This window comes from Notothenia coriiceps, unplaced genomic scaffold, assembly GCF_000735185.1.
Source record: "Notothenia coriiceps isolate Sejong01 unplaced genomic scaffold, NC01 NC01_scaffold00011190, whole genome shotgun sequence".
Classification (NCBI taxonomy): domain Eukaryota; kingdom Metazoa; phylum Chordata; class Actinopteri; order Perciformes; family Nototheniidae; genus Notothenia; species Notothenia coriiceps.
In genome coordinates, this window is record NW_011343891.1 from 155,826 (window position 1) to 174,167 (window position 18,342).

Consider the following 18,342-nt stretch of genomic DNA (forward strand, 5'->3'; position numbering starts at 1 on the left):
CACACACACACACACACACACACACACACACACACACACACACACACACACACACACACACACACACACACACACACACACACACATCCATTACAATTTAATCACATTATTCATTCCCTCTGACACAAGCCATATAGAGCAAAACACAGTGACATGAGTAGGTCTGGATCATGTTAAGGTCCAGACATAACCTTGTACTTTATATCACCGGAAAGCACTTTATTGCAGAGTCTCATCCTTGCTGACCATGATGGTTTTGATGCATTGAGCTATTAGCCCTCAAGTCAATCCGTGTGTTTTGGTTGCTGCAGTGTTACCTTTAGTTTGTCCTTTGAATCTACAAGAGTGTGTAATTCTTTACTGTTAAAGCCTTATATCAAAGTGTTTTTTTTTACCATCTGTCTGATGAGCAGAATGCAGCATTTATGTTGCCTTGCGGGCAGCTTGATAAAGTGTCATATCTTATTTATGTGTTTTAGATCTCTTTCTGTATCTCCACCTGAGCTTATTACCTTCAATCATCACATAGTATTGGTTAACCCACTGTTTGTTGTAGACACAAACTGTGGCCCTCTCCCTCTACCCCACTCATGTCTCTGTATAATTGATGAGTAGTAAAGCAGAGGTATGAAAGTCATCCTGGCTCTTCAGGAAGAGCTCTAAAAGCCTCAAAGAGGTGTTTAGTGGTCACAGGAAGTGGAGGTAGAGAGTGATGGACAGAGCTAGAGGGAGAAATAGAGGGAGAATCAGACATTGATTAGGACTGTAAGTGAAATCTGATAGCTTATTAGCTCAAAGTGGACACTGTCAATATATCATGCACATTACCTGATTATATAATAATGTATCCATCAACGTAACGAGCACACATCGAGTCAGCTGACAGACTCAGTTAACGGATTATTTTATTAGCAAAAGATTAGTTATGAAGTATATAGTAATAGTGCCAACACCAGTTAGTTACCGTAGTTAGACTGGTATTACATTTTCTCTTTGGCTTTACAACTTCACTGAGTTCGATACACTTTTCTACTAAGCAACACAAATGTAAGGCAACGGTTTTGTTTAAGAAGTTAAAATGAAGTACACGGGATGGGGCAGTTTACCTGTTTGTATAACAGCAAATACTCTCAAAAGGAAAATTGTGCAAAACAGTAAGTAAATCCATAATGTTTGCTAGAGTTATTGAAATGTCATTTATATAGAATAAGGGTGTCAGGAGCCACGTCAGTAACACTCTCAGCCCATACTGCAGCGTGCGTGTGTTCAGTAGAGATCAACCTCCTCTCCTGAAGAGAGAGGCTGATAATGCTTCTGCTGCCCAAGGTACCTTTCCACTCTCCCTGTGCCTCATGGGATACCACGCGCACACATCTCCTGCATTGCTCGAGTGGTGCGTGGCGCAGAAAAGGTCATGTTTATGTACATTCGTCCTAACGCGGGCACGTAAACCTGAATGTTATAAAACTTAAATCAGCTTCTGCTGCATCTTTTTTTAATAGATCATCTGTTACTGAGTGGGCTGTATGTGACACACCAAAGTACGACTTCTATTTTTGTAATTCTTCACACCGTAACTGCACATTTTCACGTCCTGCTGTCCTCTTTGCCCACTCAGAAACTATACATCATCGATGCATAGGAATGAAGCCATGAAGGAGTGTGGGGAAGGGAAGGCTGTACATTTATTTTACAAAAAGAGCCAAATAACGGGATATGGAATCAGACAAAGGTTTGGTGTTCATTCACCACAGAACTGGACACGATCAATGCTCACTTTCTACCATGGCAGCACTGCATGCATACCATAGGGAAATAAGTATTTGAGCAGCTGGAAGTATAGAACTAATGAATCAGAAGCATTAACATGTTCAGACTTGTTTGAAAGCTTTAAGGCGCCATGATTGATCTGTACCACCCACTCAATCATTTAACTTACCTTGTGTTACTGTGGCTGTTAAGAAATTGTTTCATATTGAGAACAAGAGATCCATCATTGTTCTCATCTTATAAATCCTAATAGTATCCAGGTGATGTCATCAGTGGGAGGTGCTAATGCAAACTGTTTACAACCCTGACCATCATCGGCCATTGTAACCAATGAATGCCCTCTCTGATGCTCGCCAACACTGCGGGGGGCGTCAGCTGTTGTCATGGTGATGCTGCTGATCACCTCGCAGAGCTGTGTGTGTGTGTGTGTGTGTGTGTGTGTGTGTGTGTGTGTGTGTGTGTGTGTGTGTGTGTGTGTGTGTGTGTGTGTGTGTGTGTGTGTGTGTGTGTGGTTATGAAGAAAGTGCAGAGGAGTATGTGTTAACTTAAAGTCTTAGAATACACGCTCATTTACACACAAACACACACACACACACACATTGTATCGCAGGAGTGAGTAGCGCTTTAGATCTGTGGTGCTCGAGAGTGTGTGAGGTGGTGCATCACCTTCTGTGTGTGGGATGAAGCTCGCATATCGGCTATCTCCCACACACACACACACACACACACACACACACACACACACACACACACACACACACACACACACACACACACACACACACACACACACACACACAAAATGTATTCCTCCTCCCTCTCCATCAGGCTTCTTCCTCCAGCATGTTCTGTCTATGCTGACATAATCAATGCAGATTTGCTGACATCGAGCAATCAGTTAATATGACCGGTACCTAATGAGGCTGAACGAAACATAACGACAGCTCCATCTATCCTACTGTAATTAGCAAGGAATTGTTTGACACCACTTAAGGCTCTATCCATTCACTGCTGCCACATGAAAACTTCACTTGGATACAAATGACGATGACAGCAACAGCGGCCAGTGTGATACGACCAGGCTGCGTGATAGTTTTGTCATGCAGTCACGCTTGGACGTGTTGCATTCATTTACAGTCTTTTAATTGTTTAATACATAGATTTTCATTATGAAAGCCATCGTTAAACAGAGAAGACAAAAGTGAATGTTAGAACAGAAAGTGATTCAAGGAGGAGGGAACCTGCCTGTCACTAGAAAGGCTAATCTAGAACAATCTAATCTAAATAAATGGTCTGGTCATTGGAGCAGGTCTAATAAGGATGACTTTGTCAACATGTATGGATTTGCTTGGACTGAAGTTACCTGTAGTATTCCATCCATCCATCTTCTCCCGCTTATCCGTGGTCGGGTCGCGGAGGTAGCAGTTCCAGCAGAGAGCCCCAAACGTTCTTTTCCCTGGCCACATCAACCAGCTCTGACTGGGGGATCCCAAGGCGCTCCCAGGCCAGCGAAGAGATATAGTCCCTCCACCTGGTCCTAGGTCTACCCCTTGGTCTCTTCCCAGCTGGACGTGCCTGGAACACCTCCCTAGGGAGGCGCCCAGGTGGCATCCTAACTAGGTGCCCGAACCACCTCAACTGGCTCCTTTCGACGCGAAGGAGGAGCGGTTAAACTCCGAGTCCCTCCCGGATGACCGAACTTCTCACCTTATCCCTAAGGGAGACACCAGCCACCCTGCGGAGAAAACCCATCTCGGCCGCTTGTACCCGCGATCTCGTTCTTTCGGTCATGACTACCTGTAGTATTGAATTCCGTAAACAATCTGGCAACTAATGTATATTAATAATCAATGAAGTTTTAGCACTGAAACAAATATTCACTGATTCCATATTCCTAAAGTGTTATTAACAAGATAGCCCTTTAAATGTGTAACTTTATTATGAACTAAACTCTTTTTTTTATGGTTTTAATGGTTTATTGTTATTGTAATGGACATTTTTCACAACTTTCTGTTTAGTTTAATCTCAAAGACTAATCAAGACAATAATTGTTGATTGCAGTCCTTGTGTTATCATCATCAATGTCATTTCTATAGAAAAGCGTTTGTGTCATTATATTACAGTATGGAACTGGCAGAGGAATCGTAAAGCAATCTCTTTGTAATTATGTTCTACAGTGCTGGAGGGCAGACATTCTTTCTCAGGATTTAAGTGGTTATTGGTATACCATCTCCAAGCACTACAAAACAGTTTATAATTAGTGGAGGAACAGATCTCAAGTTTTCAGACACTTTAGATATCACGATAAAGACAGAAAGACACAACGTCAAAGAAATCCCTGACAAACTCTAAGAACATATTTGACGAAGAATACAAACACAGAGAACACTCCAAGTTGGACTGAGGCATAAGATTACAAGCTAGGGTTTTTACCAGAAAGTGTTTGAGGAACAGATACATGAGAAAGGAGAGAGTATTGTATTCTGAACTCCACGATGAATGAGCTATTCAATCACTGTTGAACTGAGTGTCCTGATCTGAGGAAGTGATCTTACCCAACCGACACACACAAGTGCTTCCAGATCAGTGTGAGAGGAAGAGGATCACCTGAGCTTTACGGAGTAGAAGAATCCCCCTGTCGACCCCACTACTAACGCTCAGATCCCATTACAGCATATAATAGCTTCTGACAGTATAGGAATAATTAAAGATCGTATCGGATTGCAGTTCATTGTGTTCACTGCACAATTAAGTGTTCAATGCTTGCACAGTCAATGGATTTCACATACAGTGTATTCTACTACGTATTGTAGTAAAGTCTGCAACCTGTATACGACAGGACCTGTATAGACATTGGTAGCATCTTATAAAAGTTTGATTCTGCCATACTGTGTGTTTTCTGCTGGTGTTATGTATGATAATGAAGATCTCAGGCTGTACCCTTACATCTTCATAGAATGTCAGTGTACTTGCAGTATTATGCAGCGTCAATTTTAATATCAATTTAGTTTGGCTCAGTCAGGAACAGCAAAACCAGTTTTTAATAATAATAGAGCTGAACTCTGCAGTACATTATTTAAAGATTTTACTATATAATAATGCTGGCGTAAAGTACAGAGTACTTGCAGTCATATACACGTATGGGGAATAATACAAAAATGATACAAACCAACAAACAAAACTGCATTTTTCAAAATCCATTTAAATAATCAATTGTTTCAGTGCATAATTCTGTGCCATGATTGTATGTAAAAGCTCAAACGAGATTTACCCCCTCCTTTTCTCCTGTGTGCATCTGTTTCCCACCACCAATTGTCTTCTCTTCTAGGATCCTGTGAGATGTTTATGATATCATACATGCTGTCAATCAGTTCTGATAATATCAGACAGCTGAGGCCAATATCTCAGTAATGACGAGGGAAACGTGCGGTAGATTAGCATCATCATGTCTGTGTTTGTGTCTGCTGACAGATGTGTTTGTGGAGTCTGAGGCCCCCTGCTGGGGAACATTTGTATCACAATATTGTCTCCCTTCAGACAGTAGAATTTGGGTGTCATGATGTTTTATTAAATGCTAGTCTTTTTAGCTATCAAAGCCCCTTACCAAGAATGTATTCCCTATCAAACACATTTGATTCTCATTTATTATGTTTGGCATAGTCACAGAATAGCTTTTGAGAGAGATGCTAAGTAGTCAACAGATACAAAGTAAAGATAATGTCATTGTAGGAATAGAAGTGTTGGAGCTGGTGAAACAGTTAGTGTTGGCTTTTGTAATCTGAAATGAATTTTTTTTTCTATATATTTGACTATAAACAAAGACATGTATATCCAACAGCAAGAGACAGGTGGGTTTTTTTTTTTTAGATTATGCAGCTCCTTATATTCTGTAGCTCCTCTCGCTCTTAGTCAGCCTGACCTGTATCGGGTAATACGTGTGCGGTTTTCACTAGAATCATGAATATCCATTACACCAATTAAGTGAAGACGAAAGCTTTGACGCTCAATAAACTAGGTTGTTTTTCCTGTATCTTTATCATCGGGTTCAGTCTGACCCAGAACATAAAGCGAAGATTCAATAAAGCAGGCCATTTAACTAAATTAATGATGCCACGCTCGATAGACTAATTTGATGTGTTTCTTAAGAGTTCTTCTAAGAACCGTGTCTAAAGGGAGTGGGGGAGAAAGTAGAGCTTGATGGTGTGGGCACGCTGACTCAGATGTTTCATACATAACAATATTAACGTAATGAATGTAGCCTGTGACTCCTTTGGATATTGCAACTGTAGCAGGCACTACAATTTGCTGACGGATCATACATGTGATTCGACTTGATGGGACTGCAATGTTTTAACCCCAACCATAACATCTTCTACTAACATAATGTGCAAACCCTCACCCTCCACTCTTCCTTAACCCTGCCATCCCCACTCTTTGTTTCATCTCTTGACTTCAACCATTCCTCACCATCATCCCAACCTTCCTACTCCACCCTCCAGCGATATATTAGTGAGGGCTTCATCTAGCACCGTGATGCTGACAGCCTATTCTCCTTGCTCATCCTCTCCTAGCTGAGCGGTTAGCCTGCAGCGCTAGCAGCACTTTACACAGGGAACACACACACATGGCCACTCACACACTGGGTGGTTATAACAGCCTTTCTCTCAACCGCCCTCACCCTCTTTTCATCTATTTTTGTGCTCTCTACATGGGCGCTGCTTTTTATTGTCCCCCATCTGTCTGTCTGTCCGTCTGCCTCTATCTCTCTTATCAGGTTGGTTCTGGGCAAGTTCTGACATATATTTGCTGACATTATAGAGGATTGAACATCATAGCATATAACTATGTGTGTGTTTGTGTGTTTCAGTATACACCAACCAATGGTAACTGCTGTTCCTTCTTAAATACCAGCTTTAGCCAACTGGAAGAAGCCAGGAGCTATAACTAAATGGATATTAAAGACAAAGACCTTTCATAATCTCACTGTTAAACAAATATTGAGGATTTAATCGATTTCTGTTTGACATAAATGTACAAAAATGTTAAAGGATTTGACCAATGGATTATTTATATAGTATGATATGACAAAGTATGATCACGGTTAAGTTTTAAAAATAATAATTGACCTAACTATTAAGTGAAAAAAAAGTAAGATTAATTAGCATTTTCTATATACCCAAATAGGAAAAGTGCTTCAGAGTGCATTTCAAACACTTGTATACTTTCAAACTGAAGGCGGTGCAGCTCCCATGTAAGGGAATTCCAATTTAGAGTTCAGAATTGTTTACGGTGATTTTACCTTGTGGAAAGGAGGAGCTTGGAATCGAACCACAAACCAGTGAATAGTGCAAGACAAAGAGGGATGAACTCTCAAGACTGAGTCCATTTAATCAAATTACATTATACAAAATTACTTTATAAGGACAATGCATAGAGAATGCTCTATTTGGCGTAATTTTCCAATATTTTAAAGTTGCTGAACAAAGACACTGGATGAAATGTGGTTGTCAAGCAAAAAGTATAGAGTTTCTATAGTAACCAGCGGTACCATACAATAGTTCTAAACCGTGACCAAAAGAGGAGTGACATTTTCAAAAAAAGTTTCAGGTCAGGTCGATGTTTACTGCATTGTAGCTTTGCTCCTGAATACGCTTCAATGCACTGACTTTGTATTCTTCCCGACTATCAAAAGACCTATAGATACCTGGAGGTTTGGACTGTATGAGTGGATACACGCTTGATTCTTTTAGAGCCTGTAGATTAAAATGGCTGTTCCACCCCAACAAAGATTAAAGTTGGAGACACACGCACAAGGAAAGAAACACACATTCTCGTAAGGAAGTAGGCCAACATGTAGGGTCACACACACACACACACACACACACACACACACACACACACACACACACACACACACACACACACACACACACACACACACACACACACACAGCGGGCATTTCATACACTATATACCAGCTGACCCAGTCTGCCTTGTGATGCTTTAAAAGAACAAGACAAAGGTTGATAGAAGGGACCACCCTCCACCAATCACAGCTCTCCGTTCACTGAACACACACACTGACTGAGCTCTTCACTGTCCCTCGTTGCCTATCGATTAGTCATGCCTGGCTGCTGTCATGTGCAGGAGTCCTGGGAAGTCCCTAATTGGCTAAACCAGGAGAGAGTGAGAGGGGGGGCAGCCTTGGGGAGAGAGAGGGACATGAACTGAGAGAGGGAGGCAGCACAGAAAGATGAGAGGCTGAAAATTGTGCACAGAGATGTGGCTTAATATCAAAAATTGATAGCAGGAAGATTTAACAAGACCAGTTAAAGAAGAATAACAATTATTTTATACTTTTTTTTTATCCTCGATGGAATCAACATGAATCTGAAAACCAAAAGGAATCTAAGTAATCTCCAGCTTTACTGTATCCACTTGTTCTTTTGGATTATATGAACTGAACCGCATCATCTACAGAGCCACCAACACTTCAGTTACAAAGCTAGGGTCCGCAACATCATAGGTGGAGAACATGAGTGACTCTGAGTGACCGATCATGAAGTGGAGCGTGATCACGGAATGAGAAATCTTCCATTTGAGCGCATTAAAGTGAGACATCCCGAGAGAAAGCAGGACTGAAAGGAGTCTGAACTTATCATAGGACCCTTCTTTGGACCCCACCTTTTTGTCTTACTTCTGACCCTGTAACCCTGAGAGATGGTAAGAGGGTCAATGAGCTCCTGAGGGGAGAAAGCTGAGAAGAGGAGTGTTAAATACTGCGCTAAAGGAGGATTATCCCATCTTCGTTTCTCAGGACTATCTGCTCTAATCCATGAGGGATAAGGCAGAAGAATTGGAGAGAACGCCCACAAAGAAGGAATTTTATTTTAATGATTCAACATCACAGGTAACATTACTCTAAGACACAGAGAGGACGGGCAGAAATACCAACTTTATAGTGGACAAGGAAGATAATTGTTCGGGATAGGCATGACCTACATTGGTTGGAGTTTGATTAGCTACTCCCTTGTATCATCTCTGCAAAGAAGATGATGTGGTGAGAAAGACATAAGAAAAATAAGGACGTTTTCTGTGACTTTTTAAATATCTTTGTAGCTATGACTACTTATTTCCACAGTCACGAGTTCTGTTGTAGCCCCAAGAAGCCCAGCAGCGGCAGTAAGGGAAAATCCGGCAAAGGGAAGTCCAAGTCTGGAAAGAGCCACTGTCATGCAAAGCATAACCAGAATTTACTGCAAATACAGACTTCAAATCATCATCTGCAACCTTTATCGCTTCACTCACCAAATCCCCTTCCCCATTCGCCCAAACATGGCTGCCATTCGCAGAAACTTCTGCTTCCTTCTCCCTCTCCCAGCTACTACCACATTGCATCACCATCTCCAAGTCATCACCTAGCTCCGCCCTCACCAACCTACCAGCTGGCTCCACAATCGCCAAATCGCATTCTGCACTCGCCGAGCCACCACCAGCTTCACTTATCACCAAGTCATCATCAGCTGCAGCACCATGCTCCAAACTATCAACACTACCATCCACCGTTGTCGCCAAATCACATGCTTTCTTCACAGTCAACTCATCAAATCTGCCACCAACAGCAGCAGCCGATGCAGCTCCATTCACCCAGTCACCACTCGCTCTTCCAGCATTACCAACTACACCACCACCACCAGTGCCCTCCTTCTCTTCCTCACGCCTCCCAGTCACTGTCCATCCACCCTTTCCACTCTCCACAGCTCCCCCTGTGCTCAGGGCTGAGCGGATATGGGTGGAACACCCTGCCAACCAACCTGGCCGCCACTATGTCCAGAGGAAAGTTTCCCAACCTGAGGGACAGTGTGACGAAGAGTTCCACAAAGAGCAAAGCCAAGGGCAAGAATGCGAGCAGGCCGTGGCCTAATGATACTTACATCTGGACCGCACACTCAATGGAAACGCCCGCACACATCCCGCTCATACACCACTTTCCAAAGATACAGGCCAATGTGCAGGTAGGTTTCATGGCTGGCTGGTAGATGGATCGATATGGTGTAAATAGTGTGAGGCCTCTCCTGGCACAGGACAACGCTGACAAAAACATAATAATTAATGTCTGATGAAGATTCTGAACACTGTTTATAAATAATATATTAATAACAATATTTATTATAATATGTATATTTATGCTTTGCATATTTAATAGACACATATCAGTATTACACTTTTTTTAGGCACTCAAGAATACATTCTTCAACCAGTTGGGGTGATGGTCAGTTGAGGAAATCAAGATGCCATACATTGTCATTTAAGATTATTTTCAATGTTTCTTTTTGCCGTTTTCTTACTTAACCTTGCCCTACAGCAAAGTAAACCTTGAATCACAAGGGAGGAAGGAACTAGACTTTAAAAAAATAAATAAATCCTGCATTGTCATCACATCTCACAACAACTTATATTCCAACAAAAGTGGAAAGAATAACACTGTATCAAGAAGCATAGCAACAGTTGATTCCATATTGCCTTAATGTTCTCCTGGAATCAATACGTCAAAGTATATCAGATGCTAAAGGAATGATGGGACACAAAGAGAAGGATAGAAATGGCCCTTCTTTTTCAACAAAAATGTCCCTTCTCACCCGACACACAGTATCACCATGAGACTTCTTCACAGTACACTGACCGCTGTGAGCAAACCCCTAAGTGTTGTACTTTTATCATTATTATATACATTTCCCTTTTAAGTGAAGCGCTGACAGCCTGAAGTGCTTCAGTGTTGTTCTCCACACTGAACTGCACTCTGAGCGTTGTATATAAATACATTAGGTTCATAGTACAGGTTGTTACTCTAACAGATCATGCAGCTGCCTGTTATCAGCTATCGGTTGGGTAGTCATTGCGCTATATCTACATCTGCTATCTAGAGATTGTCTGATCAGCATGGTCGTTCTGATTAGATTAGAGTCGCACTTCATCTGATTAGCTCATTAGTCGAATGGAGTTTCACTGCACATTAGTATGACCGTGGTTATGGATATGAGGAGGGTAGTATTTGTGTGTATTAATGTGAGCATCAGTCATCGACTCGTAACAATGGCTTCTATGTATGAATGAAAAGTAATGTAGCTAATCAAGTAACATCAAAATTAAGTGTTTAGACATGTGCAACACTCATCATTCCGCAAATGTGTAACATTTCCTGTATGCCCTCTGACTTTTTCATGTTCATGAATGTATGAGGGTGTACATGAGATTATATGAAGGAGTTATTATCTAACAAGCTGCTGTTGTGCATCATTTAGATATGTTGGTATCCTTGATTTCCTGCTTATCCAATCATGATTCATCTGCTAATTTCTAATTTAATAATTACGATGAGGGAACCCAGCACCCCTGCCGACACATATTTAAACATCCTGCAATGTTGTCTGTGTCTCAGCCTGATGAGACAAACCACAGATACTCTGGATCTCTTTCTAAGCTGTGCTTTACTGGACTGGAACAGGCCATAAGGCCATTATAGCACAGCTGGTGTAAAAGTTTATGTAACAACTAACACTCAGTTGCACAGTGCAGAAACACACTGTCTGGATATGGAGGATGTGTGTGTGTCTATGTGTGTGCTAGTGCTTGTTTGTTTATATTTGCACGTTTGTTCTCTTGACCTTTCATGTAACACAACCACAACCTTTCATGTAACACAACACACACACACACACACACACACACACACACACACACACACACACACACACACACACACACTCAAATTGACGTTACATAAGCGTGCAGTCTGACATGGCGTGTCAATGGAATCACCAGCTGACAGACCCACTGGATTTGCCGCTCTGAATGACACACTCACATAAACACAGACAAAAATGCACACATAATAAGTGTTCTGCTTTGTACAGGGCTGGTGTTACAATGGTGCAAGAGTCAGGTAAAGGTCAGGCTCGGAAGTGGACTCAGAGTGACAGACTAGTTAACTTTAGGAACTTGTGACCCCCACATCACACAGGCCAGGACCTAGACAAAGTTCAAGCAGTAAGTTTTTCCTACACAGGGTTTTCATTGTTAAGGATTTCTACAGGCCTGTAGAAGAGAAAGTATCCAGTATTTGATAAGAAAAAGTTTGGATGACAGCTTATCATTTGTTCCTTAATCATTATTATCTAGGTTCCTCTGGTGATATTGATCGTTCCTAATTTTTTTATTACATTTTGGGCGACTTTTTTTTTTTCATGTTTGCTATTTACATACAAATACCAACTGCCAACTCAAAAGGGGTTTATATCTTGAAATAATCTGCAGTGTTATTTTGAAATCAGAAGTAGTCAACTGTTAGTATTGTAATTTCAATGTTGACCTGTACTATATAATTCTACGCTGATGCGTTTTAGAGTGAAATATTGTACTGTTTTCTCACCTGCATCTATTTGAATCAAAACTTTATAATGTGATGCACTGATCAGGAACAACTGCATTCTGAGCACATGAATGCCTCCTTTAAGTTTGTGCAATCCTTAAAAATGATATCTTTATAATAATATACCTCTGACAGGGACCATTCTGCTGCATAATGAGTGCTTTCACTTTGTATACTGTATGTTAAGTACATTTTGGTGATGTTAAGTGTATACTTCATGGTTACACGATTTTGAAATATAAAACTTATTATTTACTCCCACACATAAAAAAAGGCTAAAATTACACATCACCATTGTACTGTTCCATGGAATCAACTGGGAAAGACTTGAAAATATGAGGACTTATGATTGCCTTGTATACAGCATAATTGATCCTCCACTTGTAAATCTTTCTTTCTCCCATGATGCTGACCTGGCCAAGAAGGCAGCCACGTTACAGATAACACAAACATGTCAAATACAGAGAACACAACTAAGGAAACAAAAGACGAAAAAGCAGTCACTATATTGTGCACATTTAGGACAGTAAGAAAGGTGTACTACTTATTACTGCAAGAGCAGCGGTGGTAAGGACTTCAGTACACTTCAATTTTAAACATGCTATAGGGGACAAGTGCCCTCTAGTTTAAGCGTGATTGAAGGTCATTCCAAAGGACCAATGGACCATAATGAAAAAGACCTCCTTTTTTCCAGCCTCAGTCCGCAAGGCAGGTACCTGGAACCGTATCCAGGCACTGGATCTGAGGTTGTGAGAGTCACAAACTGGGGCAAATCTGGCACATATGTACAGTGGAAGCTTACCTAAAATGGCTTTATACATTAATAAAAACCAATGTTGCATATTAAGTGAGGACCATCCAGTTAGGCTATACAGTTTGCAATGATGAGTCCTATAGGGTGCATTTGATATATATCACAGTGCAGCATGGTAGAGTGGGTCAAGTTTGGCCAAAACAGTGGGACAGGCAAATCTATAGATTGTATCACCTACATCATTAATACACACACACACACACACACACACACACACACACACACACACACACACACACACACACACACACACACACACACCCCCACACACACACCCCCACACACACACCCTAACAGCTGCAGATGCACTGTCTCCTCCCCACTGCCTCCTTCTTTCATTCGTTTCTGTTCTCCCAACATTACGTCTTTATCTTTTTTAACTCATGTCTTTTTTTATTGGTGGGGGGTTGCATCTGTCTGCACCCTCTGCTCCTCATCGCTGTTGTTGATCAGGCCGATTTGACTCCTCCCACCATACGTACTGTATAATCCCTCTGATCCCCCCTCTCTCTCCCTTTCTGTTCCCGTGTGGGATCAAGCATCCTGTCAGCTTGACTGACAGACAGCTTGACATGTGGTGGAGAGAGAGAGAGATACATGGAGTGAGATAATACATGTGTGTGTGTGGGAGAAAAGATAAAGGAGTAGAAAAAGGGGGGATGAGGGAGGTAGAGATTAGTGTAGCGGGATAGATGCTATTGCTGTCTGTTGCACATTGATGCCGTGAATAAGTCTGGGTGCACTGTCCATTTGGTTTGCTAGCTTGTTTGATGTTTGGTTCGCTGATTTGTTAGTTGTTTTGGCTGCAGAACAAGAACTGGCACTTCAGATTAATTGATATGGACTGGTTTGCTCACTGCTGATTTGCTGGAAGAGGCTAGATCTGCAGACGCTGGACTCGGAGAGCATTACATTTCTCTTGGGAGAAAGTAAGAGGAGAGGAGGGGGAAAAGTGGAGACAGGTGGCATAAGATGGGGTATGGTGCTCAACTTGCAAACATTAGAGGAAAAAGACACCTTGTGGCTAAGTACTAGCTAGAGTGAGATTTCACATTTGCTGTGTTAGTGTAGGAAGCAAGAGGAAAGATAATGTCAGTCATCTGCTGCTGCTTCTTTAACCCGAGCTCTTTTAGATTGAAAAGTGACCTGCTCAGACCGGGACCGTAGCAGGAGGCCAGGGAGAAAGAGGAGACTTTGCTTAGAGAAGAAGAAGAAGGGGGGAGGGCAGGAAGGAAGAACAAGACAGCACACCATAGAGAGGGGGAGATTGTTATTGTTGGGCATTTCAGTATGGATCCATAACAAAGTAGAAGGATCTGGGATGTTGATGTAACTCCGGACTCATGCAGTTGAGAGGACAGACTAGTAGAGTATAGTATCTACATCAGAGTTCAATCTAAAATGTAAAAGTACAGGCTTTGTGGCGCAGTACTGAGTTGCTCTGAGTACTTTCTGGCACAGTAACAGAGCTTTATGTTACAGTGCGCTTTTGCAGTGCCGTACTTTAGTATTGTCCAATATAAGGGCTGTGCAGTATGTCATGCGGTGTTTGCTGTCGCTCCGTAGTGGTAATCTGTAGCAGATGTACTCAGCATGCTGTACCAAAACATGAGACGAGTAAGTCCTCTACCTCAAATCTCTGTGTGTATGTGTGGTTCATTTCAGTTTACATGGAGCATCGTCGTCTTGGTGAAATACATACTGTATGTCTTAGGTTTCCCCATCATTTCCTTCGCGCTATAAATGTTTAATCACTTTGCTGTTCTCTCTTGCAGGCCAACCCCCCTCCAGTGGTGGTCAACACCGACAGCGTCGACACCCCCCCATATGTGAGTACTGCTTCACATATACTCCTAATGAAATGTAAAACCTCTAACCCAACTGTGTACTTTACACCGTGTAAAGTTGTTGCCAAATCTACTTGCAATTGTATTCTTTAATGTAGTTACCTGAGCAGTCAAATAAGATTTTCTTATGCAGCAATTTACATTTAACACAACGCCTTACAGTACACAGCCTTTTAAGGTGGACCCACACTTGTAAATGTAGTATTTATAATGTATTTATTTATTTAACCCCTACTTTGAGAAAGCTTTGTACTCAAAATAGCTTTCAAATATGACAAAAACACACCATATGTGAGAAGATAAACCAGTGATGAACACCTGTTTGTAGTCAGGTTTTTCTTTTTTATAGTATAATAAATACAATTTGTATGTTGTATTTTGCCTCCATATGAGATTCCAGCTGTATCTGCAATACTTTAGTAATTGTACTCCCTGTAAACAAATACCAGCCATGGAAATGTCATATGAAAGAATATCTTACTCTGTAAAGATATGCAGCACTTTTTGAAGTTGTATCTTTCAATGTTCAGAAATGTCAACCTTTCTCCCCAGTACAAATACATATGGTGCTAGCAGCTTTCTAGATTTAGACAGAAAGCTAGGCCAGAATTGGATGGGTCCAGATGTCATTTTACTGGTGTCCAGCTGCCATTGAGAAGCACTGTCTGTGGTTGTTAGATACGTTTATTAAGTCATTACTGTGGAATGACTCCCTGCTGAACTGCTTCAAATACAGAAAGAGGGACACTAATTTATCTTCTGCAGATTGTACTTATTTTACTGTTAAACAAAATACGGGAAACATACTTTACTTTGATCATCTATGAAAAATGTTGTGTTTTCTTGTTGCTGAAAGGGTGTTATGTTGAGCCTCTTTTTTTAGAGAAAATTGATGTAAAATGTGCACTGCAGATACACAAGGCAAGTTATCTTTACTCTGTTTACAGGAAGTAGAATCTATAACTTTGAAAATCAGTCATTTTTTGTTAATAAATTAACTCTATTAAGCAGGACATTATCACAAATAGGTTTTACAAGGTTTGTGAACTCTAGCTTTAAGAATGGCATTCAATTATTACCCTTAATTTCTCTAGAAAAAAGTATATTTTATGTTGAATATTATCCGTTATTGTAGGTGATAATAGACGTACTGCTCATGGTGGCTTATGGAAGCTTGTGCCCTCTGTTTGAAACGACATAAATTCCAAATCTAAACTAATCTGACTGCATAGAGACACAGATTACAGCCAAGGGGATTACATGGGCCATTGGGATGCCACTCTACCAATATGTGTGTGTGTGGGTGAGTGTGTGCGTGTGTGTGCGTGCCTGCCTGCAGCAGCTATAGCAGGAACAAGACACTCATCTCCAAAGTATAAACGGTCTGGAACATAAAAGTATATAATAGTGAGCTCAGATCAGATTTAATTCCCTGTGTTGTTCAGTCAGTCCAGAAATCTAGATGTTAATATGTTTTTCTAGTACAGTAGAGCCGGCCGAGCAGCATGATTGGCCCATGGGTCTTAAATATGACATCAGAGGTACATCATCGTTAAGCACGCATTACCAGTTTAATCTCTGGGATTCATGCGTCATTCATAAAAGATCAAATGTCTATTTTTGCGTTTCTATCATTCTGATTTGTTTGTTGATGTTTGCATTACTTGATAATAATGTGTGACACAGAATACTGGCAGAAACAATGCGATACTTGGTGACACCAGGGTTAAACATAAAGGTTTAATGTGTCACTGACGTCATTCTGAAGGTCTGACGGAGGATCAGCCAGGTGTTTGAGAAAGATGCTATCTGATGGATGAATGGAAAGGGCATTAATGAAGGATCCTGGGTAAAAGGAGACATGGCTGCAGAGAGACAGGATGTGACCACATGAGAGGTTGTGTACCTGTCAATAGCAACTGACACGGAGGAAAAGCGCTGCATATAAATGATGAATGTTATAAGCTGTAGCGTGATATCTAATGAGCGTTTGAGTGTCCATTACAGGAAAACAGCTTTAAGCATTTACTCTTAATCGACACACTTTTCCTTTTTTCTTCTTCTCCCTGACAGGTCAATGGAACAGAAGCAGACTATGAGTATGAGGAAATCACACTGGAGCGGGTAAAGACTTACATACATCCCACATGCGGGCTTATTTTATACACTGAAATGTCATAATTCACATCAAACCCCCTGTTCAGAAATTAAAATGTATTAGATAGAAATACAACTCAAAAGCAACAAACGGCTATAAAACATTATTCATAAAACTTTGATCAGCTCTGTCAGCTAGTTTCTCATTTATGTTCCTAGTCCATCACTCCGACCCTGATAACCCTGTTTCCCTCTCCTCTCCGTTCCTCCTCCTTCCTTCCCTTCTTTATTTTCCTCATCCTCCCTCTCTCATTATATTCTCCTTTCTCTCACCCGGAGGCTCTCTCCCTGCCTCTCTCTCTATTCTCGTGTGACCTGGTTCTGTCTGCCTGACTGGATCTGCTTTAAAGACACTATGGACACACACGCATCACAGCCACAGACATTACACTAGCTCTAAAAATCAGTGACAAAGCACGAGAGAGTGAGCGTGATGAAGTCATGGTGTGATCTATTATGTATTATTTGGTCAAAAAGTGATATATGGAGAAAGATATGATACATATCATTTGTTCAGGTGATGAATCCGTTTTGTAATAAGTTGAAATTGGGGGGATATTAAATGTAGTTTTGCAATGAATGCCATTTAGATAAGTATAGTATTTAGATGCTTTTTGTTCATTTTGGAAATGGGAATAATAAATCCTGTATTATTTATCGTCCTCTTTCCACACTGATTTGTGCCTGACGTTTGCATTTCCAGCTGATACTTAATGTTGTTTGTCTTAGATGACCAACACTTCTAGCATCAACAATTATCTTATAAAACCAATACTGTATGTGTGTTTGGAAAGTATTTTATCTTTAATACACTCTCTGTATCTGTGTGTCTGAGCAGGGTAACTCAGGTCTGGGGTTCAGTATCGCAGGAGGGACTGATAACCCTCACATCGGAGAAGACCCCTCTATCTTCATCACCAAGATTATACCTGGAGGGGCCGCTGCCCAAAATGGACGACTCAGGTACACACACATACACACACACACACACACACACACACACACACACACACACACAAACACAAACAGTATCAGTATTGTTATTTTAAACTAAATCTTAGTCATAACTCTGAAATGAAATGTTAAACTTTTTTAAACAAATCATCTGGACTATAACTTTAATTGTGCAGTTCTTAAAGGTAAAACAATACATATTGTAATTTACTAGTTGATTTATATTTCCTATGAATAATCTGAATCTAGCAAGTAAATAGTTACTATATTTGTCAAATAAATGAAGTGGGATAAAAAGTACAGTATAATTATCCAAAATATATAAAGTAGAAATGGAAGAATCATGACATTTAAATAATCCAGTAAAGCA

The 18,342-nt window shown here is 40.9% G+C and overlaps 1 protein-coding gene across 5 annotated transcripts in view; it reads left to right on the top strand.

The window, feature by feature from the left end:
* LOC104946575 (discs large homolog 1-like protein) overlaps positions 1-18,342 on the top strand; it is a 71,328-nt gene that overhangs the window by 15,169 nt on the left and 37,817 nt on the right. For 4 of the 5 annotated variants that reach the window (XM_010772436.1, XM_010772437.1, XM_010772438.1 and 1 more), the window contains 3 exons: positions 14,790-14,843; positions 16,935-16,985; positions 17,857-17,981. In XM_010772436.1, the coding sequence (XP_010770738.1) occupies positions 14,790-14,843; positions 16,935-16,985; positions 17,857-17,981 (230 nt within the window). Of the gene's footprint in view, positions 1-14,550; positions 14,632-14,789; positions 14,844-16,934; positions 16,986-17,856; positions 17,982-18,342 lie in introns of those variants that run through there. The other variant, XM_010772441.1, reaches the window with a different exon arrangement.